The sequence below is a fragment of the Elgaria multicarinata genome, chromosome 2, assembly GCF_023053635.1.
Source record: "Elgaria multicarinata webbii isolate HBS135686 ecotype San Diego chromosome 2, rElgMul1.1.pri, whole genome shotgun sequence".
Lineage (NCBI taxonomy): Eukaryota > Metazoa > Chordata > Lepidosauria > Squamata > Anguidae > Elgaria > Elgaria multicarinata.
The window spans coordinates 14,107,323-14,121,330 of record NC_086172.1 but is presented as its reverse complement, the minus strand read 5'-3'; the positions used below and the strand labels follow the sequence as shown (position 1 = coordinate 14,121,330).

Sequence of the window (14,008 nt, the reverse complement as noted above, 5' to 3'; positions counted from 1 at the left end):
TCTCCCACGTCACTGGTTTTTCCACGTCAGTTAGCCCTTTTCTTTCAAATGCAGATTTGTATATGAGAAATGGAAACTACAAAGTACGTCACTTAATAATAAACCTCCTTTCTCTTAAAAATTGTGTCAGTTAGTCCAATCTGTGATTCCTTTCAATCGTTTCTAAAATCCCCCTTATTTTTGTAATCCAGAAAGAGGGGTTGACTCACCGAAAGTAGTTTCATTTTTGTCGTTGTGAAAATATCTCTTCTTTATAGCTTATAGTCCATAAATATTTCTTAGAAATGAGAGTGGCGGGTCTAGTTTCTTGGGAATGCTTAAAAAAGACTTCCCAGAACTTCAAAGCAGCTGCAAGAGATGTTATCTCAGGGCCTCGAACTTCGCCCTGCTGCCTTAATGACCGGACTTTTGCCCCGCCACGCAGAATGCATGGATCAGCAAAGAGGTAGATCTGATTATCTTTCTGACCTGTCCCTTTGATCTGGGATGGTTTCTTCCATTGAGGGAGCCCCCCCCCCCCCGGCTGTTCCAAGCTGCTTTGTTGCTCCGCTACCCAGGGCACGGTCAATCCACCATTGTGTCTCACTGCAAGTCATGAAGTGCACAGTTTAAAAATATCTAAATTGGACAATTACTAAGTTTATGATATTCTATCCTTTTTTCACCTGAGGTTACAAGCTGCTTATAAATGGATTTAAACATTTAAATGGGCAAAGTGATCATTTTTTATCCCTTTGAGAAAACAAACTTAGTATCAGAAGCACTTTCAAAACTGGTATTATTATTATTATTTATTTATTTATATAGCACCATCAATGTACATGGTGCTGTACAGATTACACAGTAAATAGCAAGACCCTGCCACATAGGCTTACAATCTAATAAAGTTGTAGTAAACAATAAGGAGGGAAAGAGAATGCAAACAGGCACAGGGAAGTGTAAACAGGCACCGGGTAGGGTGAGGCTAACTGTATAGAGTCAGAACAAACTCAATATTTAAAAGCTATAGGGAAAAGAAAAGTTTTTAGCTGAGTTTTAAAAGCTGTGATTGAGTTGGTAGTTCTCAAGTGTTCTGGAAGAGCGTTCCAAAGGACGAAGCCGAGTAAGGGAAGTGGAGGTCCTTGGGCAGGCGAGAAACATGGCATCAGAGGAGCGGAGAGCACGAGCGGGGCAATAGTGTGAGATGAGAGAGGAGAGATAGGCAGGAGCTAGACCGTGAAAAGCTTTGAAGGTCAGCAGGAGAAGTTTATATTGGATTCTGGAGTGAATTGGAAGCCAATGAAGAGATTTCAGAAGTGGAGTGACATGGTCAGAGCGGCGGGCCAAGAAGATGATCTTAGCGGCAGAGTGGTGGACAGAGACCAGCGGACTGATGTGAGAAGAGGGAAGTCCAGAGAGAAGAAGGTTGCAGTAGTCCAAACGAGAGATAACCAGTGCGTGAACGAGAGTCTTGGCAGAAGAGACAGACAAAAATGGTCGAATCCTGGCAATATTATACAGGAAGAAATGACAGGATTTAGCTACTGCCTCGATATGAGGAATAAAGGAAAGCGAGGAATCAAATATAAAGCCAAGACTACGAGCTTCCTTGACCGGAGTAAGCGTGACATCGTTGACAGTAAGAGAGAATGAGAGGTGAGGAGAAGGTTTAGGAGGAAAAACAAGCAGTTCAGTTTTTGCCATATTAAGTTTCAAACGACGATGAAGCAGCCAGGCTGAGATATCTGAAAGACATGCCGAGATACGATCGTGGACATCAGGAGAAAGTTCCGGAGATGAGAGATATAATTGTGTATCATCGGCATACAGGTGATATTGGAGGCCATGAGATTGAATAAGCTTACCCAAGGGCAGCATGTATAAAGAAAACAGCAACGGTACCCACCCAGCTGCTCTCCTTGCCTTTCAAAGGCTCCCCCTCCTCAGGCAGGAGAGCTTTGAATGTGTGACTGGGACTAGCTGTTCGCTGGCTTATCTGAACTCAAGGGCCGCCATCCTCTGGCAGGAGGCTACCCCAGTGCTTGGCCTGAGGAGAGTGTTGAAGGTGCACCTCAGGACAGAACCACATTTTCAGCATGGCTCTGCGGGCCTAGATGATATTAAGCAGTGGGCTGTATCCAGGCCCTACATCCCCCTCCCCCACCCCAGTAATAAAAGAGTGCATCTATAATATTCTAATACCAGTCCTAACATTTTCAAGGTTTTAAAGTTTAAAGTATGTTACATTTCACTGATTCTCAGGTTTTATGAATACAATTTGCAGAAAATTGTTCAAAGTTAAAGCACGTTTTTAAATCATATTTTGTGAAATGTAAGTTTTATTTTGTTTGTAGCTTGGTGTCATTTTAATTTGATAATCTGTAGTGACTAATAATAATAATAATAATAATAATAATAATAATAATAATAATAATAATTTCTTACCCACCTCTCCCTTTGGATTGAGGCAGGGAACAACATTAGTACAACAATACAATATAAATCAAATACATAAAATTAATTAAAAGTGCATATAAAACCAATACAATATCAAAAAACAATCAAGACTTTCAGTATGAGACTTTGAAATTGAGGTTTATTCTGTTTGTTCTTATTTATTAAGTTTATATACCGCCCCATAGCTGAAGCTGTGGTTATGAGACCAAACAAGAACCACAACCAAGGTCTGATTACATAAATTAAACTGTATAGTACTATCAGAGTTTGAAAGAGGTAGCAATGTAAAATTTGAATTTAATACAATGTAGGTTGCAAGGTATCTAATGCAAATAACTGGGAAATTGTGGTCTTTTAAAATTATTTCCCTCTTTTTAATAATTCCATCACAAGTATGGGGGTGGGGGGAATCTTAATGGAATATGGAGTTTTTAAATATGCCTTAGCACAGTATTGCTATGACTATGGATTAAGTAATAAAAGAGTTTAATCATTCATATTGGTAACATTTTAGCACCCAATTTAGCGTAACCCTTAGGTTACACTAAACCCTTTGGGGTTTAACCCTTAGGGTTATACTAAATGTAACACTGAATGGGAAAAAATATCTTCTCCCATTCTGATGTACTGCTAGCTCATTTTTAAAAAAATAATCACTCAAATACACATCAGGGAAGGGGAAAAATCATAATTAGATTTCTAATAGTGTAAGCTCTCTGTTATTAAAATGGGGAAAAGATTATTTTAAAACTTACTAAAATTTCTAAGACCACTTATTTTTCCTCTTACCAGAGCATATTAGAATACAACAGAAGCATATTGAGTTGAAAAGAATTGTGAAATTAAAAATATCTTCTTCCTCAAAAGTGCTTTAGGTCAGCACTGACAAAAAGATGACATCTTAATCTAACTAGCATCATGTGTTAATTAGTATTTAATAGGGATATACCACACAAATCAAATTCCATAATGAACACTAACTAGTAAAAGGGACATGGAATACAATATCAAGAGGGCAAGAACCGGAGCAGCTGTTCGTAACACTTATGCAAAGAGACTGTGTAAAGGTTTCTGAAGCCCAGCATAATATTCATTGTGTAAAAAAAAATGCTTGTACTTACTTTGTACCTCACAGTCCACACAGCGAGAATTGCCTCTGATGTTTCTTATTGACTGAAGGGCCATGGCCTCATTCTGACTTGTCAGTCGGGACTGTATATATTTAAAGAAACATACATACAAGAAATAAGAACCAAAAGAAAAAGCAGACACCAACACCGCTGTCAGCTGATGAAAAAGAGTTCAGACCTGGGTTGAATGAATGTGATCATGGAATTTGATGTTTTTAGTTAGCTTCTCTTTAGCATCTTTAAGTAGTCCAATTCAGTGTCTGACAAGCACAGCTCACAATTTTCATCCACGTTTCTGACAGCTCAGGCTTTTATTGAACCACTGGGGCATATAGAGCACAGGACGTCCAGCTGGGGTTGTCAGAGGTAAAGCAAGTTCAAAATTGAAGCCAGCTATTATTACCTAAACTGATCACAGAATAGCCCATTCTTAAACAGAGGCTCTGCAAAATTAAGATTTCTAAAGGCTACATCACCTTTATTTCATAGTTATAGTTGGTTAGGAAAATTTGGGAGTATCAAGCAGTAGCAATCCAAACATTCTGTCATGAAACGATCAGATTTGATTAAAAAGCTTGCATTATAAACCTCTCTCTACAGTGGCCTGCCAGTGACCTAGACAAGAGATAATCTCAGATAGAAAGAGAAAGTGTCTGTACCAGCTGAGTCCTGACAAAATTCTACTATTTCAGAATATGAACTTCTTGCTAAGGATTTCAATGGGAGCCACATAACACTATATGTAAGCTGGTTTCTAGATATACCATTGTCTGGTTTGCCAATGAATGCTTTTCTCAATCTAAGACCTTCGTTTAGAGATTTTAAACGGATGAAGCTGTTCATGTTATTTCATTCTATGTTATGATTGAAACACATATTATTTATTTTCCCATCCAATTTTATTTATTTATTTATTTATTTAATAATAATAATAATAATAATAATAATGATGCTGTATTGGTTCACAAGGAAAAAAATCCAAAACACATAGTTGGGCAATCCCTTTATTAGGACCAACCAAAATGCCAAAAAAATGTGCAAGCTTCAATTCTCAGCCTGGAGAGCTCGAAAATGTGCACCATTTTGTGGAATTTGGTCGGCTTAATAAAGGTATCACCCAACTATGGATTTTGAAATCATAAGGCCTCTAATTTGTTTTACTTATTCATTGAATGTATTGAGCCTTAACTATAAAGAAAAGAAGCATGTAGTTTTCCTTCACCAAGAACAGAACAGACATTGTGAAAATGTATTTAAAGATATACGCTCTGATGCAGTTAACTTTAGTCATGACTGAGTTCCATTGAAACAAACTTAATTTGTCCCATTGCTTTCAACAGGAAATAGCTATGACTAACTTTAGCTCGATCAGGGCCACAGAAAAAATGATCATAATTAAAATCACATTAAAATACATGAGGTTTCTGGCTAACGTTTGATGGGAAAAAGCTCAAGACATTTTGTCAGACATCTATTAACAGCTAAGGTTCAACACCAGAGAATAGACAGGATTTTAACGAAATGGTTTAACAAAACAACAAAAAAAGGAGGGGGGATGGATTAAAAATACTTAATGGGGATTTTGTGCACAATATTACTCTGAAGAATTTCTTCAGCACTGAACATAAAGCAGCATACATTTTCTAGCCATATGGAGATACAACAGCTTTGTGGAATCAAAAAGTAAAAAAGTAGTTTCATGCCTTTTTCCCAGGCCTCCAAATATAAATAAAACAGAAAGAATAATAATTCTGAAATGGCTTCTGAGAAATTATATGTAAAATTGAAAAAGCAAAATAATAAATGAATTGCCTTAAAAGTATCGAAGTATAAAATGTATAGCAGCATAAAATAGGCAAAACATTGTTCAGGACAAAATAAACGCTTGCACTTATTTCTCTTTTCAACACTTATAAGAATTTTTAAAAGCTGAGAACAGCAATTCCTCTTCATTCATCCATGTTGTGCATCTAACCTTATTCTTACTGCTCTCACATGACTGCAGGCTGGCCAGAATCTGACTCTCTACAGCTTGGACCCAAGCATCTCTTTCTTCATAGGTTGTTGCTTCAAAATGCCAAGTTTGACCCGTGAGAGACACAATGATGAATTCAAAGTTTTCTTCTGCTTCTGAAAAAGAATTAGGAAGCGAGAAGGAAGGAGAGGAGGGGAGATTAAGAACTGAAACATATTTTTAAAAGGGACAAGTAGCCAGTTCTTCTACACAAATATATGGGCCAAACTAGACATGGCAAGTACTACGAATTTGACACTTTATTTTTTTAAAAAAAATGAAAAGCAGGCTTGGAAAGCTGGTGACGAGGGAGCGGCTGCTGAACTCTCGTCTTTTCAGTCGTTCGTCTGGACTCTAAAAATCCTCCCCACACCCCGGCTTTGCTACCTGCAGGGCGAGAGACAGGATCTCACTATCTTTTCCACCTCAGGGAGAAAAGCAGGGCATGCTGAATGAGGATAGTTGATTTTTAGCAGACAAGTGACCAGAGCACAAAGCCTTTTGCAATTCCCAGCTTTCCAGGACTGCTTTTCAACAATAAATAAATAAATAAATAAATTGGAAAACAGACATTTAATCCCATGAAGTCTAGCGTAGCCTTAATTTAAAATAATTGTTATTGTACATCGTTTGTTTCTTTTATGACAACGCCTCTATATTTTTGATATTTAACTTTAGCACACAGTTATCACTATTTTCACATATGCACAAAGTAAAAGGGAGTGTTGGGTTTTTTTAAAGAAGGCTTTTCAACTCAGATAAGGGTAACAGACGATGTATTCTAATTTCCCCATCCCATAAAAACAATAAAAGACAATTGCAGTGTTATCAAACAAAAATAAACCACAAAAATAAACCCCAAGCACTAAAATACCTTCCAATATTTAATGGATAAGAACAGCATTCCTGCCCGTGAGTGTGTGTGGCAGCCCAGCAGCCTGGCTGACTGTACAACAGTGGGACCAACACAATCCACATTCAAAATGTGTCACAACTAGAAAGTCAGACCTAACAGAGAACACAAGCAGATGGCTCCAGATGGCAAGTAGTAGTGAGGCCAGCTACAGACCACACAGCAAGTAAAACAAACCAAAACACACATATGCACGCTATTGAATTAATGCCATTCTGGGCTTCTCTAAATGAGTGATTTATTGCATGCTCATGATTGGCCACTTGCAGGTTTATTACACACCGTCCTCAATGACCAGGACGTCTCCCACACTACCCTCTGGAAATCCCACTATTAAAAGAACCACATTTAATGTGGTAATATTGGGAGAAAGCGAGATCTTCCGCCACTAGATGGTGCTTTCTCAATAGAAGTGAACAGAGCATTAGGGTGACCAACTGTCGGGATTTCCCCGGATTTGTCCTGGTTTTTGTTCTTTCCATGGTGTCAGGGGGGATTTTCTATAATTTTCAATAATGCCCTGGAATGACACACCTTCCCCATTAGCATGGCAGGAGGGAATGACATGCTTTCTTGAGGCACATCATTCCCCCACCCCGAGCTCCAATTGAGGTCTTAAAGGGGAAAGTGGGTCATTCGTGGACATTATAGAAAAGGCCCCAATTGGAGTGGATGGTGGTGGTGCAGAATGAAATCCTTTCCCCTCCTCCACTCCAATCGGGTTCTTTAAGGTGGCGGGGGAATAAAGTACTTTCTGCAGGACTCAGAAAGCTGCTTCCCCCCCACACACACTAGGTGTCCTCTTTTTTGGTTTCCCAAATATGGTCACCCTACAGAGCATGCTTAGAAGGAAGTATTCAATTCAAACCAAGTGGTCGGCCTTCTCCACCGGTGTAATACAGCTCATAACAATTTGCCAAAGAGACTCTCGGACGATCATTGATTATTTACATCCATTTCAATCTGGCTTACAGAGTTTAGGAATTAAACTGTATTGATTGTTCTGAAAAATGCCTTATGCCAGGAGAAAGGAAGAACAACTGCAAAGTGAGGATCTCCAGCCTGCCATCTTCATTTCACATAATGGCTCTGGCACACATGTGGAACTCAGAGACATTCTTAGGAAATAAGGAAGGAGGGTGGCTACAGCCAAGGTTTTCCTCTGAAGAACATGCACCTGCCATAAAAAAGAAGGAAAGAAAGGAAAGGAAAAGGTATTCTTGTCATTTCTGGCTGATAACCTGAAAGGATGTGTATGTAAAGAAAGCAGTGGGTTGGGGGAGGTCCAGGGAAGCCAGCAGGGGCTGGAGGAGCCAGTTGGGAGCAACACTTATTTATTGTTTTGGGGATCAAAGCTCATCTATGCCTTCTACACAGTCTTTTGGTCAGGTTTCTTGTCCTTTGTGACTAGCCGAACCTCCCATGGCAGCCATTTTGTGGCAGTGGCCTGGACAGTTTCTCAAATTGCCAAATGTGCCCCTGAGTCCAAACACCTTGCCTATCCTTGTGCTACAGTGTTCTGCAGTTATTTTGTCCTCTATGCTGTTTAATGTCTACATGAAATTACTGGGGGCAGGCACCCAACTCTCTCCTCCTTTTTATCGGATGCAGGCAAGGAAGAAGAATTTCTAAATGTGTGCCTGAGGTCAGTAATCAGATTCAATGAGGACTGGGAAATAGAAGCTTAATTCAGATAAGCTGGAGTTCCTTGATAGATGGTCCTCTTCATCAGGGAAGTTGGGAGTGGGCCCATTCAGAAGACATCTTAAACCATGGCTTTAACCACAGTGGTTAAGGCAGAAGGCCAGGCTGTGTTCAGAAAACCACAGCTTTAACCACAACGAATAAAGCAAAAAAACTTATTAACCATGGTTAAAGCCATGGTTTAAGGTGTCTTCTGAACACGGCCTAGCTTTCTGGCTTAACCGCTATGGTTAAAGCCATGGTTTAAGGTGTCTTCTGAACACGGCCTAGCTTTCTGGCTTAACCGCTATGGTTAAAGCCATGGTTTAAGGTGTCTTCTGAACAGGTCCAGAGTTTCTGCCTTGAACATTGCAGTGGCACCAGTTGCCAGCATCAGTTTTACATTAAATGGGGTGGGGTGAGATAAAGGCAAACTTATTTGATAGTGTGCTGGTTGATGTAAGACAGTAATTAGTTTGAAGGTCATCTCTTCATTAGGGGTAATCTGCTACTCACCAGAGGTGAGTAAATAGGTGACATTTTGCATAACCATAATAGGAGATTTCTTGTATTATCTACCTACAGACTCTGAATCTAGCTCAGACATATGTTGAGGTAGTTATCTACTAAGAAAAGGACTGAGATACTTATAGATGTTCACACTCAAATTCTGGTATCAAAACTAAATGGTTAACTATTTAACTCAGCTACATTACAAGTTGTGCCGTTTAAATCCCTGTGAGCCCAATCACACTATTTTATTAAATAGTTTCCTAAGTTTAACTGTTATATATGGGAAGGTCTACTGTAACAGTGTTTTAGCAGCATCAACCTGTCAAAATCAACTTGCCCAATTACCTCTAACTGCATTAACAACAGTGAATATTACTCTAATTGTGTCCAGTTTCTATGCAGACAAAGTCCCACATGGCTAATTTTGCGTCCTTGGGGACAAGAAACTCAGCCATCGAACTGATTTCACAAAGAATCCTACTCACAATACAGATCCAGGTTGTCACCATTATTTATTTTATTTCCCCCACTATAAAGGTTAGTGGGCCAATTAGTCATCAGTTATTTTCTGAAAATCTAGCATACAGAGGGTTAATGGGGTGGAAGTTTTCTGCATTTGAAGGACTGCAGAAAGTATAACAACCACACTTTTTGGAATCTGGATATAGAATGTTGAAAGCGACACATGTATAGTAATATTGAAGAATCCAGAGAGCAATCAGTGGAGTTCTGTTTCCAGTATAAATATGGATTCAACAACAGTTATTAATCCAGGTTATTATATTTGTTTTATTAATTTTATCCAAAAGTGCACATTACCATTTTTTTTCAGTAAAAGGGAGAATATCTACACAATACAACCCATATTTCCTCTACGTCAGAAAAGTATATTTGCAATATAGCATATATTTATACTTTTGGAAGTCCAAATTTCTCAAGATTCCTGACTAATGGCAGGTGTAATGGCATAAAGGCATCCTTGTGAGTTCTGGGAACTAGTAGGAAGAAAGGAAACAGAGTGTAGCAGTAGCAAACAGTGTTTGGAAAATTGTAAAATAAATAGTAGAATGTACCAATGGTCTGTGCTTTAATGTTTTGCTAAGGAGCGAGTGAGAAGTGAAGTCGCTAATCTGCGAATACGGTCTACTCTGGACCACTTATCTTTAAAGAGAAGAAACCTTTCGCCCTTTTGTTCATAGTGGGCAGAAGAAGTTTATTTACGCAAAATAGCTGAATTCCTGGAAAGCAGCTCAGAATTAGAGTCAATTTGCAGGTGAGCATGGCCATCTAGACAAAACCCAGGAATTTATTCTGGATTTTATGCAGCATGAAAATATCCAGTGTGAATGAGGAAGAGATGTTGCACCTCAGCCTTCCACAACCTCCAGATGTTTTAGACTACAACTGCCATCAAACACAGCCAGTATGTTCCATGGTCAGTGATGATGGAAGTTGTAGTCCAAACCATCCGAAGGGTACCTGGCTGAGGAAGGCTGCTGTACATGCACCAAATGGTTCTTCTTCCAGTGATGTCATGAGAAAGTGGATTTGCTAACCACACCAGGTTCAGACAACACTTTGGCATTTCCTGAGCGAAGTGGGGGTGGGTGGGGAGGGGAGAAATTGGTAAGTTCTTTGACAAATACAGAATACGGCTCTCCTGGGCTAAAGGAAGTAGTGTGTGGAGAGGATGAAGCTGACAAGGATATTGACTAGAGTGAAATAGACTCTGCGGAGCTACAGTTGGACTTGTGACCATGCACACTTACACAACATCGGCAGTTTAAAAAATTATGACACCATTAAAAAACAAAACATGAAATCTGTGCATTGGCTCAATTCACTATCTATCAAGTCGATGCCAGCATGGGGGAAATGGAACAAATTCTGCAGGGCTGAACTGGAAAAAAAATCTGCTGAGTCCGCCCCCCCCGCCCCGCCCCAAGAGGGAATTCTCCACTGAAACGTATTCTGGAGCTATGATTTTTCTAGATGCATATGAACCAAAGGCATTAAGACTAGGAGGAATCCACCCTAGCCAAATCATCCGGTCTCATGACCTCTTTCTCTGCTAAATGGTAGATAGCTGGAAGTTGTCTGTTGTACCCATCCCATTAACAAATGCTTAGAACATGTCTGAAAGAATAACTAGGGACAATGCCAAATTATTTTGATATGCTGGAGCCAAAATATATCAATTTCACCCACAACAGAAGGTTCACAAAGGATGCTACCTTGATCATCAATGTTCAAAACAGTATTCTTTATGGTGGAGTTTAATTATCAGGTTACATAAGGATTCAGGGTTCTCCTGTGAAAACTCTGCTATGTTCATCATTCCCACAACCTTGTATGTTCTGGGTAGGGTAGAGAGTTTATCTACAAGAGCGTCATGCCCTCAGCTTCTTAAAATGGGTGAAACACCTGAAATTCCTCCTTGGAGAACTGAATATGAAGCTGAGTTCAGGTGCTCCCGATTACAAAGGCTGATGGCTGCAAAAGCTTCAGGAAGTTTTCTATGGCCTCAGAAGGGGGAATGAGTCTATTTCTTGATTCTCATAGGACATTTTGGCTTATCTAAATTCAGTAAAGAATTTAAATTAATTAAATTTAAATTACAACTTTTTAAAGATCATTTATGTGTTATAATATACAAGTCCAGAAGGCTCACTTTCTTCTGGATACCTGAAGACCTTTTTTTAAAATAGTGCCCCTTACAGTGGGAAATGGGAGGTTGTCCTGAGGCTGTTATCACAATAGACATGGGGAAAAACCCTGATTTCCCAGTTGGGGGGGGGGTGAACCTGGTGGCAGCAGAGGGAGGCTACGGCAACTCTTGCAACCTCCTCCCACTGAGGTTACTTGGCGCTCCTCCCATCAGGAAAAGGGAGTGTACAGTGGCTCAGGAATTGGTGGCTCAGGAATCTCTCAGCACATCCCCAACCATGCTAACCACTGAAGCTAAGTCCGCTCATGACAACTCTTTTGTAAGTGATAAGACAATTATATTATCAAAGCTTTCTCTAGTCATCTCCCAAAATCCTCTCTCAATGTTGTCTGCTTTCAGCCAAACAGGAGAATGATTGGCTTCAGACAACATGCTATATAAATAAATAATAATAATTAATAATAACCAATGGTGGTTTAAATAGTCAACAGCTTGTTATTTAACCTGTAATAGATTAGAGACAGGCTCTGGTGCTATTGAAAAGTGTAAAATCTTTAATAAAATCTTTTTGTATCAAAGGCTCGACGTTTCAGATTAAAACAAAATCCGTCTTCAGGAGCTACAAACAGGTAAGATTTGAACAGTTAAAAATACAAAATAGCGAGAGGGACAACACCCATAATGAAACAAACTTTGTTCATTTTGGGGTTTTTTGTTACTTTTTTTAAAAAAAAAATGTTTCTCAACGGAACAGAAGGTTGTTTGATTGAGGTGTTGGACTTGAGCTGATTAGAGTGTCATGAAATTTTACGTGAAATTCTACATGGAACAACTTAATTAAAAAAAAAACACCTTCCTGGATATTTAGTACAACATTCTTTGAATACTAGAAAAATGCACAGCACATTGCATATCAAACATATTATTAAATTAATAGAAACTGACCTGACACTAGACACAGTCTGCTGTAAAACAACCTGTTATTTAACCCACCATGGGTTGTCGTGTTGTGTGGAGGGAGTTTTTTAACCAACAGTTGGTTATTTGGCCGAAATAACCAACATAAATAACCAATGTATGCAGAGTTGGCTATTTGAACCACCACTGATTATCATGGTGTGTGGAGGGCACCGTTGGTTATTTCCTTAGTCACTGTTAGTTATTTCGACAGCTGCTGAGACGCAAGACAAGAACGGTCAAAATGTTGGCTGCCACTCTGGTCCAGCTGGCAGGATAAATTTTCAGTAGCAATGGCTGATGGGATACTAGTGGGAGGACTGAGGGGGGAGAGAGGGGGGAAGTTTAGTGAGTCAACTCAGTGCAGACTTACAGTCAATTCAGCACTGATCCTAATCTACATCACAGTTGATTATTATGTTGAGAGGGGAGTACCCTCTAAATAAAAAATGAGTTGATTATTACCCCACCATTGACTATCATGTTGTCTGAATGCAGCCAATATGTCCAATAAGAAGGAGGAACATGTAGTTCTAGCAAGCTTGTTCTTATTACAGGTGTCAAGTTGTGTTTCTTACAAGATTGCAGATTACATTTGGAAACGTTTTGGTCTCTATATCAAGAGAAATTTGCTGAAGTCTATGTAATTTTTCAAGGATAGGATGATAGTGGAATTTGGAGATTTGTATGGTGCATTTTTTTATTTGAATAACATTTGTACTGTATGCAACATATGTGAAAGTAGAATACTGCAAGTTTCATGACAACTGCTATAATTTCTTAGGATAGTACATATGGTGAAGCATTGATAAGATGAACACAGTCATCTTTTGGTGACAGACAAGGTGATGTAGTTTCAATTTTCAAAATGTTGTCAACTAGTAAAGAATGAAACCTAAGATTATAAAGATATCACCAACTAAACACTCTAAGAGACAACATATGCGAGACCAACACGGAGAATATTCAGTGAAGCAATTGCAAAGCCAACAGCAAAAAACAATGATCATTTTTGCTTCTTTTTCTTTTTGCATTTTTAATCATTATTTATTAAGCCTCAGCAACTGATATTTATGTCTAAGTCATTCCTAGTTTTCTCTAAAAGCCCTTTGAAAGATAACAAAAAAATGGTCACAGAGGTTATAGCTTTGTTATTTTAAAGGTGACAATTTAAACTTGACAATGGGAAATAAACCAACATTATAGTAAAAATTGCCCCTTAACAAGTGGCTATAAAAAAGCACTTTTGTGTCCCTGATAATTTTATCCAGTGGTGTAAGGAAGGCTACAGCCTGAGATACAGTAGTAATTGTGTAAAAAAGGAAACTGTGATATAAATCACCAAAGGTTAATGATCAGGATGTGAACACAGGGGCTTGTTTACAGAAATAGCATGCAATTTAAAATTTACAAGAGATTTAATGCTGTCTCTTCTCAATCACTAAAACCAACAGTCCAGAAAACTGTGACATTAAGAAAAATATTATAGTTATAATAATTCCATAGTAAGTCAATTAGTGTAAGGGCATGTGCTTGTGATTACTTGACCCATTTGGTTTTCACTTAAGTGAAAAAAAAATCCCCCCAGTACAAGATTACTGGATTGTGACCTATTTTGCATTCAGCACCTTGTATGCTGTCACCATTACGCACGCTTAGAAATGGTGGCTGGAGATCCCCCCCCCCCTCCTTAC

The 14,008-nt window shown here is 38.9% G+C and overlaps 1 protein-coding gene across 5 annotated transcripts in view; it reads right to left on the bottom strand.

Moving 5' to 3' along the window:
• The window catches only part of AGAP1 (ArfGAP with GTPase domain, ankyrin repeat and PH domain 1), a 452,256-nt gene that overhangs the window by 82,078 nt on the left and 356,170 nt on the right, over positions 1–14,008 (bottom strand). For all 5 annotated transcript variants that reach the window (XM_063116055.1, XM_063116056.1, XM_063116057.1 and 2 more), the window contains 2 exons: positions 5,542–5,696; positions 3,558–3,648 (listed from right to left, as the gene is read on the bottom strand). In XM_063116055.1, the coding sequence (XP_062972125.1) occupies positions 3,558–3,648; positions 5,542–5,696 (246 nt within the window). The remainder of the gene's footprint in view (positions 1–3,557; positions 3,649–5,541; positions 5,697–14,008) is intronic.